The 21,777-nt window shown below is 38.8% G+C and overlaps 1 protein-coding gene across 1 annotated transcript in view; it reads left to right on the top strand.

The window, feature by feature from the left end:
- The window catches only part of LOC121382557 (M-phase inducer phosphatase-like), a 54,662-nt gene extending 34,142 nt beyond the window's left edge, over positions 1-20,520 (top strand). The window contains exons 12-16 of the mRNA XM_041512016.1: positions 7,973-8,035; positions 11,022-11,120; positions 12,059-12,192; positions 12,869-12,986; positions 15,235-20,520. Coding sequence (XP_041367950.1) covers positions 7,973-8,035; positions 11,022-11,120; positions 12,059-12,192; positions 12,869-12,986; positions 15,235-15,375 — 555 coding nt within the window. The 3' untranslated portion in view covers positions 15,376-20,520. The remainder of the gene's footprint in view (positions 1-7,972; positions 8,036-11,021; positions 11,121-12,058; positions 12,193-12,868; positions 12,987-15,234) is intronic.
- The last annotated feature ends 1,257 nt before the right edge of the window (positions 20,521-21,777 follow it).

Below are 21,777 nucleotides of genomic sequence, written 5' to 3'. Positions count from 1 at the left end.
AAAAAATGAAAAAAAAAAAAAAAATGCTATGCATTACTTCACTGTCCTTTTAAGATTGCAATTAGTGCAAATGTTTTTATTGCAGTGGTGCATTTAAAAAAAAAAAATTAGGTATAAGCCTGTGTTACTGGTGTTTTTCACATGCTAAGCTCGAGTTACAAAAGAAAGCAACATTTGTAAATGCATTACTGCCACAAACATTTACCATACATGTGTCTACCGTTTATTTTTAGTGTCCTACGAATGTATCACAGGTGGGGAGGAGATTTGCCTTTCCTAAATTGTTCTTGTTTGAACTGAACAGTATATTCAGCTTTCAACATAGGCTAAGAACTTTATAACAGATTTTGCCTAAGAACTTTTATTAGTCCCCTACTGGGCTAAACTTCATGGGAATTTGCACATTTTTGACAGTTAGTGCCCTTGAACTTGGAGAGATACAAATTGTTGGGTACAAAAGGGGTACTCTTAGAATGCTTGTTATTCTTAAACATGACATAGATGTTTTCCACAATAAATTAGGGTAAATGTGAAGGCTGAATGAAACGTTACACTGATAGACTGAACAACTGATATTACAGTCATTTTAACTTTTGTGCTTGTATCTGATTAAAGTTCAAGCTTGCTGTCCTAGGCACACACTTCATCTGTATGGGCTGTCTGTCCAGCACAGTCACTGTGGGTTAGTGTTTAGTGAGAGAGAAGTAGTGGCCTTTAATGAGTCTTTAAAACTCCTCTGGGTGGGAGCCGGTACATGGATGTGAACCCAGTACCTACCAGCCTTAAGCTTAACCACTACACCACCTAGACCATTGACAGTCTTGTGAATTTTTACACTAGCAAAATAGATATTGTGGTGTTTTGAGTTATATATTTGTCATCACAATAAAAATCAATACTCAGTTTTTAGGCAAAACCTAAATTAAATAAAAAATAATAGTGAATAGTCTTATTCAACTTACCGTACTAGCACAACAACATGCTATACGACCCTGAGTTATAACCTCCACTGCAGAATTATCTCCCCTTGCCGGATGTATAACCTACACCCGCGCATGGGTAGACCGTATATCCTCGTTTTTTGATTCTGCAGTCCTCCATTGCAGTCGTGTTCGAGTTCTGTAGTAAAAAATTTGTCAAGTTGTTAAATTGTTTATTAATTTGTAATTTTGTTTTACTCTGTCATACAAGGTCTTTTGGGTGATTTACACAGGGGGTTAATGTCTGACACGGCTTCCTCGGGCTCCAACCGGTTGGTTGTGTGTGCCGAGGGGGGTTATCTTAAACGACTGCCCCAGTTTGATCAGCATTTGTTATGTCATTCTTGTTGTTTTGAATGCCAGTGTCATATCTGTGTAAATTGGTCTCCCTCCACGTGGGGGAAGGCTAAGAAGCTATCAAAAGACGCCGAGCGTAAGAGGATGATTAGATGTGAACGAGACGGGCGGAGCACAGTGGCAACCTCCGGGGTCGTGCTCCATACCGATTTGCCGTCGGTCAGCAAGTCGGTGTCCAGTTCAAAGAGCTCGCGGACAAGTGGTAGGCGCAAGGGCACCTCCTCATCTGTTCGCCATCTTCATGGTGATACCAGTAAACCCGAAGCGCCGAAGGGGGAGGGTTTCTTCCAGGTCGGGCTCCGTTCCACCTGGGGATTTGCTTTTGCCTCCGTCGGTGGAGGCGGCGCCTGTTACGGTTGTAACGGGGGCGTCAGTCGGAGAGAGTGCAGTTGTGGCAGGAACGACTGTCTCTCAGTTCCGACTCCCATCTTGCTGATGGGGGCAGGGTTATCGGTCCTTCTGTGGAAGGGTCGATTAGCTCTAGAATGAAGTCCGCTTCGCGGCGCTGTTTGTCTCGCCAGATTTCTGGTGCAGGGTTGGTCGTGGCGTCCGAGGGCGCCGTTTCAGCCAACGCTTCTTTCGGTGATCGAGCCACTTGGCGAAATTGCGAAGTCTCACAACGTTGTCTCGGTCAAAGAGCCGGGTGGCGTTGTTTCGGGTGCGACGCCAGTGGGCGTCTCTTCTGTTGTTGGGGCGCCTGTACAGCGCCATCAACTTTTAGATCGTTTGCATGTGGCTACGTCAACTGGGTTGGCTAATCCACATATGGTACGTTGGCTTCAGACTTCGGCGCAGGATTCGTACGTGTACGAATTTCCCGACGGTCCGGTTCAACCGACACCACCAGTCCCGTTGTCTGCTTCGGCAGGGATCAGGGAAACTGCAGCTTTCTTGGGTGTGTCTGTGTCTACACCGATGGTCAATCCCGACCTGTCAGATCGGGGTAGAGGTTCCAGGCGTTATCCCTCGACCGAAACCTTTCGTTCATGGTCCGATGGTTTTGGATCGCATGCAGTTTCGTTTCCATTACGGTCAGCGCATGGCGCGTCATTTGAAAAAAATTCTTCTTTGGAAGAGGATTTTCCCTCCGACTCAGTGTGTGGTTCGGGGGAAGGGTCGACGCCAGGTTCGGTGCTCGATGAGATTCCCAATTTGGCCGATGGTACGCCAGACGGCGATTATGATTACCAGGCGGTTCTTGGTTTTGTACGGGAACAGGTCTGACTGGTGTGCGTGGATGCAATTCCGTCGGAGGAGGCTGTTTAGTCTTACACGGGTGTTTCGTTTGGAAACCGGCCTTTAGCGATGGACGCTCCGCGACAGGATTTCGGCTTGCGGAGATTGATGCTTTGATTGCGGGTAGCGATCATATTTTGGGGGCTGTGGTGGAAGAGTTTCCGGCAGCGTTAGCTACCGGGAAACTATTGTCTGCAGCGAAGGTTTTGTCCACGTCTTCGTATAAGACATTGGGATCTTCCTTCCTTTCACATCCAGCGGTCATTTCCGCTAGGGTGAAGGCAGACTGCCACCCATCTCCTAATGTCAGTGTGCCACTCACGGATTTAGAGACTTTGGAGAGGTTATCTAAACTTCCTTTTCAATTCAATAGCCATTTAGGTACGTTCCTATTTGGGTTAGATAAAGCAGTCACGGGTCTTCCGCCGATGGCTAAGGGTTGTTTGTTGGCAGCTTCTAAAGCCTCTCATCATGTCATTCAGCTTGCTGGGTGTGTTTTTGCCAACAGTCTACTTCTGCGTCGGGATCACTACCTGGCGGGACTGAGAGCGACGGGTGTGGTTAAAACCTACTTTCGTAGTTGTTCAGTAAGGGAAACCTTACTTTTTGGGACCAATTTTAACTTGGTCATGGACAAAGAAGCGGCGAAATTCATCCCTGCTGCTCAGTCTTGAACTGCTCGTAAGCACCAGGCGGCGTCTACTTTTAAGCCTCCACCTGTTAAAAAATCGACTTTTCTTGACAGTTATCAGATCCCTGTGGTGTCTGATTCAGGTGTGCAGTCGGGTAATGCCCGTGGTTCATCGAAACAGGGACGTTTTCGGGGGAAGCCAGCACGTTTTCGTGGTTCCGCTCGGGGCAAGGCACCCAGGGGTGGGAAGCAGCCGGGATGAGGGTGCGTAGACAATCGACATCAACTTACGGAGGTTCCATTAGCAGATCTTCCTGTGGGGGGCAGATTGCGCCATTTTGTTCAAAGTTGGTGGGAACTGCCAGATCTGGACCCATGGGTTTTGTCGGTTGTCCGCAACGGATACAGAATTCTGTTTTCATCACCCCCTCCACTGACGTCCTCTCCCCAGTTACCTGCAGTACCGTCTGTCGACAAACGAGTACTGGTGGAGAAGATGGTTGTCGAGTTTCTCGACAAGAAAGCCATCCAAGGAGGTAGATTTGGGCACTCCGGGATTTTAGTCCCATCTGTTCTTTGCCCAGAAGAAGAATGGCGAGTGGCGACCAATTCTAAACCTGAAGCCGCTGAATTCTTACATCGTTATTCCATCTATGAAGATGGAGACGGTTCAGTCTGTTCGCACTTTGCTTCAGGTGGGGGAATGGGCGGCGTCCATCGATTTGAAGGACGCTTACCTGCATGTTCCAATCCATTGGGATTTTTGGAAGTACTTGCGGTTCCTCTACGACGGCAGAGCTTACGAGTTTCTGCTGTTCGGATTGGCCACAAGCCCTCACGTCTTTACTCGGGTAGTAAAGGCAGTGGTGGGGCGTGTACATCTGTTGGGTATACGGATGCACAATTACCTGGACGATTGGTTAATTTCGGCGGCGTCATAGACGGCATGTCTCGTGGGCGTGGAGTTCGTGATCGCCATGATTCTCTGATTGGGGTTTATTCCCAATTGGTTCAAGTCGGAATTAGTGCCAACGCAGGTTTTCACTTATCTCGGGGTGGTTTTCAACCTTGTGGAGGCGACTTCACAATTTCACGACGTTGGCACAATGTCTTCTGGTTGAGCAAAGTGCGTTGGTGCTCACACTTCATGTGTTGATAGGCCATCTCGAATCGCTGGCGGCGCTAAATGTGCGATTCAGACAGTTCAAGAGACCGCTTCAATGGCATTTGTCCCGAGTGTGGGATGGTCTCAGCTGGGATTTGGTGATACCAATGGGGCCTTGGTTCATTCTTCCGATCCAAGAGTGTCTAGTGGACAAGTGTCTGTCCCAGGCCATTCCTTTACACCCACTTTCTCAAGAGTTGGTCCTGTTTACCGATGCTTCCCGAGGGGTTCGGTGCACACCTTTTGGATCAACATCTGTCAGGGGTGTGGACTCCTTCAGAGAGGAGTCGTCACATCAACCTGTTGGAGATGGAAGCAGTGCGTCGCGCTTGTCTCCTTTTCAGGACTGTTATTCGACATCATCGAATTTTGTTGAGATCGGACAACACGTCGGTTGTTGTGTACCTCAATCGGTGGGGAGGCACCAAATCCCTGTCATTGAGTCTTGGGGCTTTGGAGATTCTGGAATGGCACTGGAGTACGATGTGTTGAGCATGGAATGGACGGGACTGGATTTTTACGCTTTGCCCCTCCGGTTCTGCTTGGCAAGATTCTGGCAAAGATCAGACAGCAACCTTGTCGTGTCACGCTCATAGCCCCGAGTTGGGCAGTTCAAGCCTGGTTTCCTCCGCTCCTGTCACTTTTAGTGCAGGAGCTGGTGCGGTTGCTGTTGATACCCAATCTGCTCAGTCAGAGACTGCGTCGGACAGAGTGGCATCCGAACCGGAGGTTTTCCGACTTCACGCATGGCGGTTGTCGGGGTTTCCCTCCGAAACCAAGGCTTTTCTAAACGGGTTGCTTAGCTCGTCTCCTCTTCGAAGCGCCAGTCTACAGAGAGGGTCTACCAGTGTCACTGGCACGCTTGGGTTCGTTGGGCGACTGAGAGGGACGTGGATCCCTTGTCGCCTACTGTTAATGACTTAGCTGAGTACTTTCTGGCTCTTGTCCAAGAAAGACAGCTGAAGGTTCAAACAGTGAGAAGTCACCGGTCGTCCATTTTCACTACTCTGAGGTAGTGTGGACGTCAAGATTTCTCAACGAATCTCATGTTGCATGACTTGCTTAAGTCGTTGCAAAACACGGTTGAGAAGCCTTCCATTTTGCCTAAATGGAATGTTTTTCTGGTTCTGCATGCACTCAAAGGCAAGCCCTACAAGCCTTTGAAATTCGCCAGTCTTCGTCATTTGACGTGGAAAACTTTGTTTCTGGTCTCACTAGCGGCTTGCCGTCGTATTAGTGAGATTCATGCTTTTTTGCATGATTTGGTGGATTACAATACGGACGGGTCAGTTACGTTATGTACTGATCCTGTTTTCGTGGCTAAGAACCAGGTGCCGGGGAAGAGTTTCCTCCGGCCATCATTCAGTGTTTATCTCGTACGTTTTCTGCGGATAATTATGATAGACTTGTTTGTCCGGTGCAGGCTTTGAAATTCTATCTGGAGCGTACTAGAAATCTCCGGCAAAACACTAAGAGACTGTTTATCTCTTTCACATGCCAACCAGGAGACATTACGAAGAATGCTTTGTCAAGATGGATTGCTGCAACCATCAAACTGGCATATGAGAAGGCGGGTGATGATGTTCTGCGGAATTTCTCCGTTCGACCTCATGAGATTTGGGCGATTTCTGCTTCCCTTAATTTCCATGATTCTTTGGACATTTTCACGGTCATGAGTGCGGGGTTTTGGAAAGGTCGACACACGTTTGACCTGTTTTATTTCCGTGATATGGCTGTTGGTCCGGACGGAACTCGGCGGATTCAATCAGTCATTGCAGGGCAGCAAGTCGTTTCAGCGTGCAGGGCCACGAGTAGGGGGCGACCCTTATTTCGTCCGGTCGCTAGCAGCAGTCTTTCTGGGAGATAGTTCTCCACCTCCTGTTTGGAGAGTGGGGGGAGGATGGTTGACTATCTGGGGCAGTCGAGTGTCTTTTACCATTACTTGGTATGAGGGTTTCCTCACCTTGTTAACTTGGTTTACTTTTAATTGGGGTTGTAGTTTTCAATTTAAAAGTCACTGACATTTTATACCTCGTATGATGTGGGTTGCTTTTTCACTGTATCATTACTTGAGACGAACACTACTGGTTGAATGGGTAAGTCCTCGTTTTCTTACCTCCTCCCTTTAATGTTAAATTCTCGTGCTTTAACGGTGTTATATCACGTCTGTTATAGCATTGTTGTTGTGCTAGTACGGTAAGTTGAATAAGACTATTAGAAAATATGTTTCTAATTTTCATTATTATTCATACTTACCTAGTACTAGCACAACAACCGTTACCTCCCACCCGCCCCGAGGGAGGTCTTTTTTGATTCAGTCATTCCGGACTTTGAATCGATAATGAGGATATACGGTCTACCCATGCGCGAGTGTAGGTTATACATCCGGCAAGAGGAGATAATTCTGCAGTGGAGGTTATAACTCAGGGTCGTATAGCATTATTGTTGTGCTAGTACTAGGTAAGTATGAATAATAATGAAAATTAGAAACAAATTTTCTAATAAACCGGTAGAAAAACGTGAAATACAAGTTACTGTTTTTCAAAGTTAAATCATTAAAGGTTTGTTTGACTTATATCACACACTTTTTTTAAAGGTTTTCAGGAAAAATCAGACCTGTATAAGCACTTGTAATTTAGATTTATCATTGCATATACAGGGGAGGGACGTAGCCCAGTGGTAAAGCATTTGCTTAATGCGCAGTCGGTCTAGGATTGATCCCCGTCGGTGGAACCATTGGGCTATTTCTCGTTCCAGCGAGTGCTCCATAACTGGTGTAACAAAGGCTGTGGTATGTACTATCCTCTCTGTGGGATGGTGCATATCAAAGATCCATTACTGCTAATTGAAAAGAGTAGCCCATTAAATGATGATAGTGGGTTTCCTCTCTCAATATCTGTGTGGTCCTTAACCATGTGTCCGACGCCATATAACCATAAATAAGATGTGTTGAGTGTGTCGTTAAATAAAACATTTCCTCCCTTGTATAAATATGTTCGAAAAATACTGGCAGCTGATGTATTACAAAACAAAATGCTAGATTCACGATAAAATAACTTAAATCAATGACAATAATACAGAGAGTTACCAGAATATAATTTTCCCATTATATTTTAACAGTAGTGTATGGTATAGCTCACTGGACTGGTGTCTGGCTCAGTGTAATTGCAAACAAAGTGTTCTTGTGGCACATTAATTCTTCATTCCAGAATTGTGCACTCAACATATAATGTATATAATGAAAATTAAGATTTAATATTTTTGTCAAATTAATAAATTCAAAGTTGGTCATAGCTCTAAAAATGTAATCAAAATTAAAAACTGCTTCTATCATTTTACAGAATTGATATACTTTAATCCAAACAATTTAAAAAGTGAAAAACGAACTTGTTAGTTTATTTTACAGATTTAAGTGACATGAATTGTTAGGCTGAAATTTGGAGTGGGTTAGTCATTCAGATATATTTAACTGTGTAATAATTAGTCTTTACTACCCAGCATTGTAATGTCATCTTTTACAATCTGAGGTTTAAAAAATTAACTTGTGTTGTGGTTACCATATACGTCTAGTTGAATACTGCCATTCTGTTTTCCTGTTTTCAGCCTTACTGTTTGCCGACAGTACCCAGCAAACATCAAGATCTGAAAGGAATCACCCCAGACACTGTACGTTGCTCATCCTTTTTTCTCTCTTCCTTTTTGTTTGTATATATACCATGTTTGGGGGCAGGACGTAGCTCAGTGGTACAGTGCTCACCTGATATGCGATTGATCTAGGATCGATTGCCGTTGGTTGGCCCATTGGGCTATTTGTCATTCCAGCTAGTGTTCTGCAACTGGTGTAGCAAAGGCTGTGGTATGTACTATCCTGTCTGTGGGATAGTGCATATAATAGATCCCTTGCTGCTAATTGAGAAGAGGAGCCCATGGAGTGGCGACAGCACGTTTCCTTTCTCATTATCTGTGTGGTCCTTAACCATATGTCTGATGCCATATAACTGTAAATAAAAAGTGCGTTGAATGCATGATTAAATAAATCATTTCCTTCCTTCCATATACCTTTTTTTTAGGTGGGTGGGTGGGTGGGATTTCACATTTGCTTTTAGAAAACATAAATCCACACTTTCCTTTCTTGTTGGTGATATGTAAATATTATCAGCACATTTACCCACTGTTTGAATTTACCATAAACTGCAGATGTGCAGAAATCTATATTTGAAACAAGAAACTAAGAATTTGGCTAGAAAATGTTTCATAGATAACTAAAGAGGATGAAGTATCTTTAAGTAAATGTCAAATTGGTCAACAGAAGATGAGAGGTCTTCCTCAGAACTTTATTTTTTATTACTTTAAAGCCGCACACCCTAGTTCCATCCAGCGAAAATTAATTATAATTTGGTTAATCTACAAACCTGTAACACACTTAGATCACGTTTTTATCAAATGGAGTGAAAAAGCAGGTTTTATATCGATAAATACCATGGGAATCCCCATGTCCCAATTGCTTGAAATAATTTTGAAAGTTAGTATTTCACCGGTAGATGTCGCTCGAAGCACAACAATGCCTACGTCACGACAAATTTCACAGACTTGGGGTGCGTTCGTTTCACCTCTCCTGGACATGTTCCAACTGTTCTGTCCTGGTTGTATCCCCTCTCCAGATATCGTAAGACTTAGCAAAATTATTGGTTTTAAGGGTTTGTAATGTTTTGTATTGAGACACTTACTTGTCTGAACTTTATTGTTACTGAAAATGTTCACGAACTGTGAAGAAATATCTCACAAATGAACAACAAGCAAACGACAACAAATCGGATGTTGATTGGGCGAACCGTGCACGAGAAAACAAACCGAACCAAAATGATAATGGTCACGTGGTATACCAACGTCTGTGACGTTTACACAGGAAGATTCCCTCTAAAAATAGATTGGACCTCGCTTGCTTAACGGTTTTTTCTCGAGTGCGTGCGGCATTTTAAGAAATACAAAAAAAGCATTTCGTGGTTTTACAAACATCAGGATTACCAGGATTACCAAAAAGCACTTCAGGTGAATGGAAATGTGTATTCTAAATAATAAAATGTAAGTAAAGTGCAATTTTATTTGTTAAAAAATGGGTTTAATAGCGAAAAACAACGCCGTAATGGTTAACAACTAGCCGTAACTAGGGCGTGTCCCTTTAAAAAAAGAAGAGGGGATATGGTAAAAAACAAGAGTTGCTGATTTTGGTAGAATCTGATACTTGATGAAAATACTTTTTAATAAAAAGTGTATGAAACTTTTAATGACATAATCTATATTTATTTACATTATTGTATATACAGGACTGGTTTTGGAGAGGTGAGCAACAATGCTTGTTGGTACTTTATATTTTTAAGTCAATAACTGTGTTACTGAAAAAGTCATAACAAATATTTTGATTAATCTGTTTGCTCTTTCTTTTGTATATTGCTGTTGGTAGTTTTGTTTACTGTAGGTTCTTTGACATTGTTACTATTGGCTCTACACACAAGGGTGAGAATAGGTCGTGTGTACTTCATTACAGGAAATACAGCATATGCTATAATAGCCTTTCATATATGATCATTCACATAAAGCACTGGCTTGAACCACAAATCATCCCCGTCGGTGGGCTCATTGGGCAATTTCTCATTCCAGCCAGTGCACCATGACTGGTATATCAAAGGCAGTGGTATGTGCTATCCTGTCTGTAGGATGGTGCATATAAAAGATCCCTTCCCAACTAATGAAAAAAAAAAAGTAACGTGTTTTCTCTTTAAGACTGTCAAAATTACCAAATGTTTGACATCCAATAGCTGATGATTAATAAATCGATGTGCTCTAGTGATGTCATTAAAGAAAACAAACTTTTGAATAAAAAATCTCTTGGGCCCTTAGGTGGTCACCTTGTAACATTTGTTTACATGATTGCTGTCATATTGTTCATTGGGTTCTTTCCCCTTGATCTAAATGTAATTATCTAACCTTTTTTTGTTTGTTAAAGAATATAACTTCAAAAAATGGGATTTGTAAAATGTTAATTGGGCTGATTTGGAAAGAATGACTCTAGTGGTGTTGTTAACTAAACAAACTTCGGTTTTTCAGATGGGTTGAAAGGATAATAATTTTCCAAAACATACCATCCATTTTGAACCTGGGTTCTTTTGTTTATTTTAGCAGTTAAATGTTTTAGCAGCTGTATGTTTAGAAGGAATTTCCATTATGTGTGTCACATACTATTTGTAAAAGAAACCGTTTACAGCTTAACTCAGTTTTGTGTATTTTAACGTAATCAATACCCCCTCCAAATTATTGACATCAGGAAATAATAATAATTATTATTCCAGCCGGGACACTTCAAATAAAGAGAGAAGTCACTTGAATCTAAAAAATAAATAAAAAATCTTTAAACCTAAACCCTGAAACAAGATTGCAAAAAAACTATCCTCACTTTTCCGTTTTTGGGAAAGCATGAAACAAAACTAAGACCCACTAACCTGTTATGGAGAGACCTGCCAGTTAAAAATAGGACTTGAAAAATATGGTCATCACTTGTTGCCTTGTGTTGACTGCCTAGCTGAACTAAGATTGTGTTTTGATTTTATTTATGAATGATATCTGTGATATATAATGTGGGTTTTTTCTTCTTCAGCTCTATGCTTTGATGACCAATCAGTATGTTGATGTCATTTGTGATCACTGCATAATTGACTGTCGTTACCCATATGAATTTGTTGGCGGGCATGTGCAGGTAAGAAATTGTGAGAATTAAACAAAATAAGTCATTGATTTTTGGTACCAAATTTATTATTTTTAATTCCCCCATTGTCCACATGGGTAATAAGTACTATTACACATCTGAACTGTAAAAAAAAGTGTTTGTTAAAATACATATGAAAGAAAGATGTGATAATTTCCACTCATAACTAACAGAATAAAGAACAGAATATTTCTTCTTTTTTTTTAAATTTTAAACTGAAATTATATATTTTATACTTTGAAAGTTTGATCTCAAAACAACTTAAAAAAATAAACATAAATCTGAGTCTGATCTCTGTTGGTTTTGTTTGAAGTTTAATCTCACAATTCCACTTGAAATGGTTTGTTTTTTCATATTCTGTCCTCACCTTAAGAAATACAAACAGTTTAACAGACCAGTTTGAGTACAGCATACTACAGGGGATTTGCATATTTATAATTTATGTAATGTAATAAATATACAGAATTTCACATACGTTTTTTTTGCTTCCTGTGTATTGCACAAGTTTATTTTGCGCAAGACTATATACCATGAGACCGCCTAGCTGCCGAGTGGTATATTCTTTCACAAAATAAACAAGTTTTTAAATTTAATACTTTGTTAAATCTATGATCAAAACTCCTTTCATGGATTTGCTTAACGTTAAGAATTTTACTCTGCAGCAGCCTTGTGTAATGTTTCAAATATGATGTGATGTCATTTGTAAATCATATATGACGTCAGTAAATAAAAGGCGCTAACTGCAGTAAAAATAAAAAAGGAATTCTCCATTTAAAGTCCAGATCGCACATATGTGCGACACAAAATAAATTTATCACACAGTTTCAAAATGTCTTTATCACTATAGTAAACTTGAATAGGTATGTGATAAAAGGGAGTCTGCAGCTTTTGAATGTTATATTTTAGTTTGAATACTTTATTCTTTTTAGGGTGCCCAAAATTTGTATACCAAAGATGACATAATAAAGGAATTTATTAACAAGCCTCAGAAAAAGAATGAAAGTGGGAAACAACAAGTGCTTGTTTTTCACTGTGAGTTTTCATCAGAACGGGGACCAAATCTGTAAGTTGCCTTGTGTCTAAAGTATTGGTATATTTTCTATAGTGCATGCTTCTACTAGTCCAGAGGCAGATCTAGTGCCCCCCCTCCCCACCCCCCCCCCCCCCCCAATTTTGTGAGTTATAATTTTATTATATATTAATTATTATTTTTTTTTATGATCCCCTTCAAACCATTGGCATTCCGCCTCATGTCATTGGGGCCCCACCTCTAAATGGATTTTTTGGATCCGCTACTGTACTCCTACATAGTCGATACAATCTATTGTCCACATTTTTCAGAGTGTTTATAAAAAAAAATTGATGGAAAAGTCAAAGTATTAGGAATACAATATAATATGTGTTGACATTCTATAACCCGGGGAAGCAGTTTGTAGCTCAGATATATGTAGTTTTAAACTCAAGGGTTGCATGATCACGTTGCATCTTTGCTCTATGACTAGTATATGCAAAAACCAGTGACTAGATAATGGTAGCAGATTTTATCTCACATTATTTTGACTTTACAATTACTACATGCTAAATTTTCTTAATAGCCACTTAATATACAATGATCATTGGAGTGGGAGAGTTTACTAACCCACCCACCCCCAACCTGTAATGTGCTGGGACATATCTTTGTTATCTGTGTTGATGATTTTTCTTTTAAACGTTATTGCTTTTCTGTGTTTATTGTTTAGGTCTAGATTTTTGCGGAACAGAGATCGTGACATGAATAAAGACTGCTACCCTGGCCTTAACTACCCAGAAATATATCTTCTAGAAGGTGGATATAAGGCTTTCTATGAAAAATATCAGGTAGGTGCAGAAATCTTGAGAAAGGAGACATGAAAATTGTCTATTACCGTATAACCAGAAATATTCGTGGTCTTAATTTTTCGTGGTTTGGAGTATAAAAACATTTCAAGGTTTCTTATTTTCATCGTTTGCCAAATCTAAATTGAAAGTGATTTTATTTTCGAGTTTTAGAAAGTCTAGTTGCAAGAATACTTGTTATTGTTGATTAAAGTTTCACCTTGGCTGCCAGTTGTTTGATACCACCGGCGTGTAAAGTTAAACAATAGAACACTCAGCTGTAGCCTAATTGGCCACTGTGATACCCGGTATGCTGTTCGCCAGACAGCTGATCACAGTCTTTGATTTTGTGTAAAGCCAATTACGACGTATGTGTGAACAAACCACTTAAGGACGCCCTGAAGTCTGAGTTCACCACCTGGTATTTAAAGCAGGTTTCGCTGGCTATGAGAGACAGGGAAGGTGTAACAGACATCAAGATCGAAATGCGTACTTCGGCGATAAAACAGAGTATGACAAATATTTTGAAAAGTCACTAGCCACAGGGCTAGTGGGTTTGTGAAAACCACTAGCCCACCAAGATAAAGCACTAGCCCAAATTCTTGATCAATTATAACTGGATTTTTATCTAATTTTTGTAAGATTACACATTTACAAGTATAACAGTAAAATGAAACAAACACTTAAATTATGTTGTAACTTTCAGTTGTGTCGTGTTGTACGTTTGGTCTTTTGTCCAGTGTGATCCATCGTTATTGTCCCGTTTTCGCTTTTGCCCACTCCCGGGGAAAAATAATTGATTAAACTTATGGTTGGTATCTAAAACCACTATCAAAATAATTAAATTTAAATGAGGGTACGACAGTGTGACACACGGTAATAGATGGTTGAGTGTATTTGGTAGTGGGTTATGCTTTTAGGGCCTACTATTCATGTCGCCAGGAACGGTACTGCCAATTGCTCAAATACAGGGCATTATCCCATGTCAGACCGATATCAAAAGAATAGAACGGCGACATCTAATCCGTTGTTAATTGATGTACAAAAAAGGTATTATCTTGTATCGGCAGCTGTGAGACATTATCCAAACGTAATAGCCCAAGCCGAGTCATTGCATGTGCGGTTACCATTAAAGTAAATTGTTTTCCTGGTTGCCGATAACCATATGTAAGCGAAGTGTTAAATTAGAAAACAATAGGTAAATAAAACAAACACTGAAATTCAAAGCATGACTGGGGTTTACTTGACTGAGATTAACCTGTCGTCGCAATTGGTGATTTCCAAGTTAGCCTCAAACATAATTATGTGCAAGATTAACTACCACGTGACGTGTCCAACCAATCAAAACACGCATGTCATTAGACAGTAACTTGAAAGGGAAAAGTAAACAATGCATGCTGTAACCGTAACGATGTAGAGATAGCATGTTACTGCAGTTCGCAGACCTAGTTCAAGTGGATTATTATTATATACTGATGATCTTGTTGATATTATTCTATGACAAACGTCACAATCAAATTTATTAAACGATATTTCAGCTGAGAGAAAAAGAACTTAGCCCGAACTTAAAAACCACTAGCCACGGGCGTCGGGCTAGCGGATTTGTCGAACTCTGGATAAAACCAATTCATGCAAGGTGGATTATGAAAGTTATGGCAGAATTGAAAACATGCCAGGAAATGTTGAAATCTGCATTCATCCACCTGGAATCACTGATGCAGTGCGGGCGGACATTGACAAAAACAATATACGAAATTTAAAAATATTTCATTATATTCTACAAACAGAGAGATTCACACAATAACTTTTTTTAAATTCTAACTTGTTGTCTTGACTATACTGTTCTCTTGGTGTATCCAGTGGACTGCGCATGACAGAAAATAAAATGTTCCGGTAAATTGTCAGTGTGTTATGGTTTTCACAATAAATATTTTAGATAAAATTTGTTGATGTTTTCAAATATTTTCAAGGATTTATATTTTCGATGCTGACTACTTACACTCGAAACCCAAGAAAATAAAAATCCTCGAAAGTTTCCGGTTATACGGTATCTCATGAAGATTAAACAAAACATTTCTTGATTTGCAGTATTAATTTTACTATCAACATTAATGACATGTTGCTTACAAAGAGCTAAATGCCCATGAGTAGATACATTATTAGTATTGTTAAAAATTCATTCATTGAATACCTCAAAAATTGTATTAATCATGTGACTTGGTGAGTTTTAAAAATTTATTTTTAATTGCAGAACATGTGTGACCCTCAAGGATACAAGCCCATGCTTCACAAAGACCACAGTAATGATCTGCGTCACTTCCGAGCCAAGTCCAAATCGTGGGCAGGGGAGAAGACAGCTGGGCGCCCCGGCCTGCGCAACCTGAAGTTTTAAACTTCAGGACTTCAATATCAACACAATTTATGATTTCCATTATAATGGTTTCCGTGGCTCATTAATTTATTTCTAATATTTCGTGCTCTTAGGATTCAAGTGACAGTTATTACCAATATGATTACCCACTCCTTGATTAGTTTTTTTAGGTGGGATCATTTCCACCCCTAAAAACTTAACATAAAAACTGGCTTTACTTTTCTGTACTTTCATTTCCTCTTGTGTTCTTGAAGATTGTTCCTGAAGATTGTTCCTGCTATAGTTTCTTTTGAGCTCTTTGTTTCAAGAACATGCATGCGGTATATTTACAAAGTGCACATTTATATGTTATTTATTACAGATGAAAACATTCTCTTTGCTCTCATCTTATCTTATTTCCACTCCCATTATCTTTCAGTTCTTGTGTTCCACTTGTTACTAACCCAGCCCAATTTTCTACCAGGTTTTTTTTTTGTTATCTTGGCCATTCCCACTCATCAGCAAGCCATATTTATAACTGTAGGCTCATTTTCATTTGTTTAACCAAGTGCAGTCATTATTGGTCAAATAATAATAGCGGTTGACTATTCTATTTATTTATTTATTGATTAAAAAGAAAGTAAAATTGTAGAAACCCCATACAAAGAACATGTTAACATGTCAGCTTCTATACTACATAAATAAAATACAAATAGCTTACATTGTCAATGCTGATTAATATCAGATTATCAAAACATTGATTATTTGATGCATTTAGCATTTGATTAATGAGAGAGTGTGAAATATGGTAGTTTTTCAAAGGTGATGACGACCTTCATAGACCTGTACAAATAAACAACAATGGCAGCGACCAAAGATGATTCTTTTTATCGTACGCCGAAAACCTTTGGCGGAAAAAAAAAAATAGACCTGTACATTCTACTAACATTTTCGATTTATCATATATGATAGACACCTGATATCATCAGTGCACTTCAAAATTTTGTGATTTATTTTTTAAAATACATTATGGTGTTAAAAAAATTATAGTGGGAGTTAATTTGTTAAAGCACATGGATATTTGTTCTCTGGTGTTATTTTCTGCATACAAATGAAAATGTCCTTCATGTATCCCTCTGTGCAGTGTAGTCAGCTTCTAGGGCTCAGTTTATAAAGTGATCTCAGAGCTAAGATCACCTTAAATACTTGGCTACCTTATGCCCTTACGGTGATCTTAGTGCTAAGATCGCTTTGTAAAACAGGGCTCTAAACAATACTATTAACCAACGAATGTTAATTTTGACGCGATTCTGGCTTGTTTGCTCATGAATTTGTTCTTCCCTTTCTTTGTCCATTCCTCGCATCCTTTGCGACAGACCTGCTCATTTCAATCATTGTGTCACTTGAATTCTACAATAAGACTGGATGATTTTGCTTTTCCGTCATAGATGTGGGCAAACAAAGTGCTCATCATTCACATGTGTTTGTCTTGCTGTTTATATATCCGCTGTTGTGTGTTTCATGGTGGAAATCTTGTACATACTCCAACACTGTTATTTCTGCACCAACGTGTACAAAAAACAAATGAAGTTAAAACTATACAGTTTTCAGTGTGCCTTCTATCGACTGTCTTTCATTTCTTCCATTTTCTCATCTGTCGATCTTTCTGGCATGTCTTTATATCTGTTGTATATTGGAATGTGTGGATGAATTTGTGTATATTATGTGGATGGATATATTTAATATAAAGTATGAAAGTGAGTGCTATTTTACTATGAATGTCATAGTGTATGTTTCACGAGGAAGGAGTTAGTTTTAGTACAGAATTTATTTTAAATCAGAAGAATATTGCAAAATATTTACATGTAAAGAGAATTATGATATTTCTGTAAAGGCCATTCCTGAACGATTCTGTTTCAAGAGTTGGTGTCTGCTTTACAGATTATATTTTCTGTACCTCGGAAACATTATCACTTCAACTATTTACTTTTACGGTTTGTTTCGTGAGTGTTTTATCAGATTTTTTACTTATTTTCCTCTACTGTTATCTGACTAGGAATCCCATCACTGATTTTGTGAGTTTAAATGTTTCAGCTTGCACTGTGAAGTTGTAAAATTTAAGCCATGTGTGATCAATGTCTGTAAATGTCAGTTAAAGAAAATACAAATCATTGAACCACATATAATTAAAGTCACTTGACAGTCTCTTCGGTCAGTAACAAAAGTTCTGTAATATTTAATTATTGAACTCTTTTTCTTTCTTTTGATAAAAAGAATTTAAAAAGAATTGAAAAAAATTGTTTGAAGAAGTAATAAATGCAGACCGAGTTGCAAATGTGAAAGTCATGTGTCTTTGGGTTGTTGTTTTTTACTTGGACTGTATGAACAAATATGAATTCAGCATGCTACATCTGGGTAGCCAGTTTTTATTCAGTCTTTAAAGTATAACTTGTTTAAATGATTCTTTAATTTTTTAATTTATGGAATGCTGTTACAAGTGCTGACAGCCTTGTAGTGATATTCATAATGGATGAGTTTACTATTTTTGTTCTGTTTGAACACAGCAATGGTAAACGTACATTTTGTTAATGGATTGTTAAAGATTTGAAATAGACATACATATCTTAAAGAGATAAAGTTAAGTTATACACGTACCAACAAACTCATTTTAAATATAATGGTTTTCACTATATAAAGCAAACAATGATTGTGTCTTTCAATAACAATCAAATACATTTGTTTGAGGCTACTAGAAAATAGTTAAAAAAATTCAGGTATATAAATACTTGGTGATAGACAAGTTTCCATAATGTTTTAGAAACAATTTAAAGTAATTCCATTTCATACTCAAATCAGGTTTTAAAATTTTATTTTCACCTGAACCATTTTGTATGACTGGCACTTTGAAAAAAGATGCTAATAAATTATATATACATTTTTAATGAGTTTGTTAACAGATAAATCTAACCAAAAACTGATACATGTTTGTGTATCTGTAAAGTAGCCCACGTCATGTTTGTCCAACGTTTGTTTTTCTAGATCTGTTGTTTGTGTTATTTATTTATAGAGCTTGCTGTTAATATCACTTGGTGGTAGATGAGGATTGCTGAGATAGATAGAACTCTGTTAATCTGCTTGCATTTTACATCAGCTTTTGTTTGTCTTTGTTACTTATGTTTCTGTTATTACTGTCAAAGTAATAGTTAAGGGTCATCAATACTATTTTGTAATTTTCAGAAGTATTCAAATTATCTGCTAGAGAACCCAGCCCCCCCCCCCCCCTCCCCCACCCCCACCCCTCGACTTTCCCCAAATTACTACACGTCAAAATTCATTTTAATCATTACTATTTATTTACAAAGCATGCATTGTCTATGACCCTGCTCCTTCCAGCATGAAGTTTGAATGCATGTGCAAATTGTTAGCAGATGACCCTTAACAACTTTATTGTGTAAAAAGACTCTCTTAATCATGTTATCTAAATGTCTTTTTAAGTCTTTATGTTTGAAAGATTATACGCTGTCTTTGTATGATTTGTTTTTATTTTTATTTAGATTAGAATGCTTTTAAAATTTTATATATATAACCATGGAGCAAGATGACGCCCGTCTTAAAAAACAGACATCTTTCTTCTGCTGTTATATTGACACACTGCCTTTACCTCGTCTGCTTTTAGCCTGTCTGTCATTCTGTCCGACCGCCCTTTATGTACCTCTCGGCCTGTCTGTCATTCTGTCCGACCGCCCTTTATGTACCTCTCGGCCTGTGTGTCATTCTGTCCGACCGCCCTTTATGTACCTCTCGGCCTGTGTGTCATTCTGTCCGACCGCCCTTTATGTACCTCTCGGCCTGTCTGTCATTCTGTCCGACCGCCCTTTATGTACCTCTCGGCCTGTCTGTCATTCTGTCCGACCGCCCTTTATGTACCGCTCGGCCTGTATGTCATTCTGTCCAACCGCCCTTTATGTACCTCTCGGCCTGTCTGTCATTCTGTCCGACCGCCCTTTATGTACCTCTCGGCCTGTTGGCCATCCTGTCCGACCGCCCTTTATGTACCTCTCGGCCTGTCTGTCATTCTGTCCGACCGCCCTTTATGTACCTCTCGGCCTGTATGTCATTCTGTCCGACCGCCCTTTATGTACCTCTCGGCCTGTCTGTCTCTGTCCAATCTCTATTTATTATTATTTCCTTGTATTTTTTTTTTCCACATCTAGTTTCCTACCATGCACTTGAAATGGGGAAAGTATATATAATTCTATATCATTATAATGAACAGTTTAGCATAATTTTCCATTTTGTCTGGTTTTAATCCTACATTTATTCACATGAATTTCTGTCCCTAAACATTTTTGGTTTGAGAGTGTAATTAAGGTATCTTGCTATAGTAGTTTTCAAACTGGATGTGATGAGGGATGGATGTGTTATAAAAGACTGAAAAGAAAGTTTTCATTATATAAATGTAATATCTAGCAGACATTGAAGTTGTAGAAAATCTGAACCTTAATTTTGAACAGTTTCAATACATCACCTTCCAAGTTGACACTTTATTTTTCAACTGGGCCACAAGGTTAATCCAGCTTCTTTATTAGCTAATTTCAATTTTCTCATTTTTAACATATTTTAAACAATATTTTTAAAGTTTATAATAGTTTTAATTAAAGTATCTTCTTGCATGTTATCACTTTTCCTTCCTTCAAAAGTTCAGGGACTCTAATTCTTAATCATCTTATGGTTGCAAGATGAGAGTGAATCATGTGCAGTGGAAAATGTGTAAGAAAAAACTAGTACTGGAGCAACAGTATTAAGTAGTAGTGTTGTGTGCAGTATTATATAATTACATCTAAAACTGTAAGATAATGTGTTGTTTCCATGGCTACATTCATAATTGCATCTAAAACTGTAAGATAATGTGTTGTGCCCATGGCAACATTCATAATTACATCTAGCACTGTAAGATGTGTTGTGTCCATGGCTACATTCATAATTACATTTTAATATCGTATAACATATGTTGTGCCCAGTGTTCATTATTGTATACAAAAAGCTAGATATAAGATGTCGATTTGTATGATGGTATTTATATGATTCAGAATAATTCTATCAGAGAACATTAATATTTGCAGATCTCATTGTGGACTAATAACTAAATATTTAACCATGAAATAAAAACTTGGAGATTGACATCTATTTTGGGTTTGTTTTTTTGTTTTGTTTATTAATAACAAGAGTATATTTCATTGCATAAATATTATTTATCTTTTTGAGAAAATAGGTGTTCAGTTTTTATATTGAATGAGGCCTAGCATCATGATATTCATCTCAATGGTAGAGCTCTTGCTTGAGGTGTGATGGGTCAGAGGATCGATTACCCTCGGTGGACTCGACAGGTTTTCAATCAAGTACCCCAGAATTGGTATTTTTAAGGCTGTAGTATGTGCCTTCCTGTCTATGACAAAGCGATAATAAAAGATTCAGTAGAAGTTGTCCATTTCTTCTCTCTCTAAAGTTAAAGTTAAAATATGTTTGGTTTAACAACACCACTAGAGCACATTGATTTATTAATCATCAGTTATTGGATATTAACAGTGGTAATTTTGACATGTAGTCTTTATACCCACTACATTTTTCCATTAGTAGTAAGGGATCTTTTTATATGCACCATCCCACAGACATTATAACACCTACAACAGTCTTTGGTATACCAGTTGTGCTGCACTGGCTATAACTAGAAAAGCCCCATGAGCCCACTGACTGGGATCAATCCTAGACCGATCGTGCATCAAGCGAGCACTTCATCACTGGGCCGTATCCCACCCTTCACTATCTAGACGTGAATATAATTATATAATTATGTAGCGTGTTAAGAGGGCAGGCACTTCTGATTTAATATACATTTACAAAGGAGCGTAATGTCACTCATCTGCAGTGCAATATGGGTTCAGACTGCTATAAACAAATTTTGAAGTGAGTCGATGGTTTCTCTCATTTAGATTATTGGGAGTCATTTAAGATATTACCATATTATCCTTTTGTATTATTATTATTGTTTTAATTCACATGTTAAGGGGATATAAAAATGACTCCTTGAACTAGTTTTAGAGAAGTGATTGGGAACCAGTGTGATGGCTTCCCTTATATGGCAAGGTCTGTTGTATGATTAATCTCCTGTGATGCACTCATTGGGCTATTTCCCATTCCAGTTTTGCCAAGATAATATTGGCATGTGACTAACAGTTGAATGAATGCTTAAAGACCCCCCTTCATGAAATAAACATCTGCTATTGGGTGTCAAACTAACGGATAAGAATATATCTTTATTTGGCAACTGGGTTTTTCCCCCCTCTTATTTCCAAAACTAGTTTCACAATCCCCATGCTAGATAATGTGGCAGTTGCCTCCCCTTCCATGATGTTTGACAGGCTCATTACTCTTTGCAAAGATTGG

This window comes from Gigantopelta aegis, chromosome 10 (genome assembly GCF_016097555.1).
Source record: "Gigantopelta aegis isolate Gae_Host chromosome 10, Gae_host_genome, whole genome shotgun sequence".
Classification (NCBI taxonomy): Eukaryota; Metazoa; Mollusca; class Gastropoda; order Neomphalida; family Peltospiridae; genus Gigantopelta; species Gigantopelta aegis.
The sequence above is the reverse complement of the archived record's forward strand: the minus strand, read 5'-3'. Positions and strand labels throughout refer to the sequence as shown.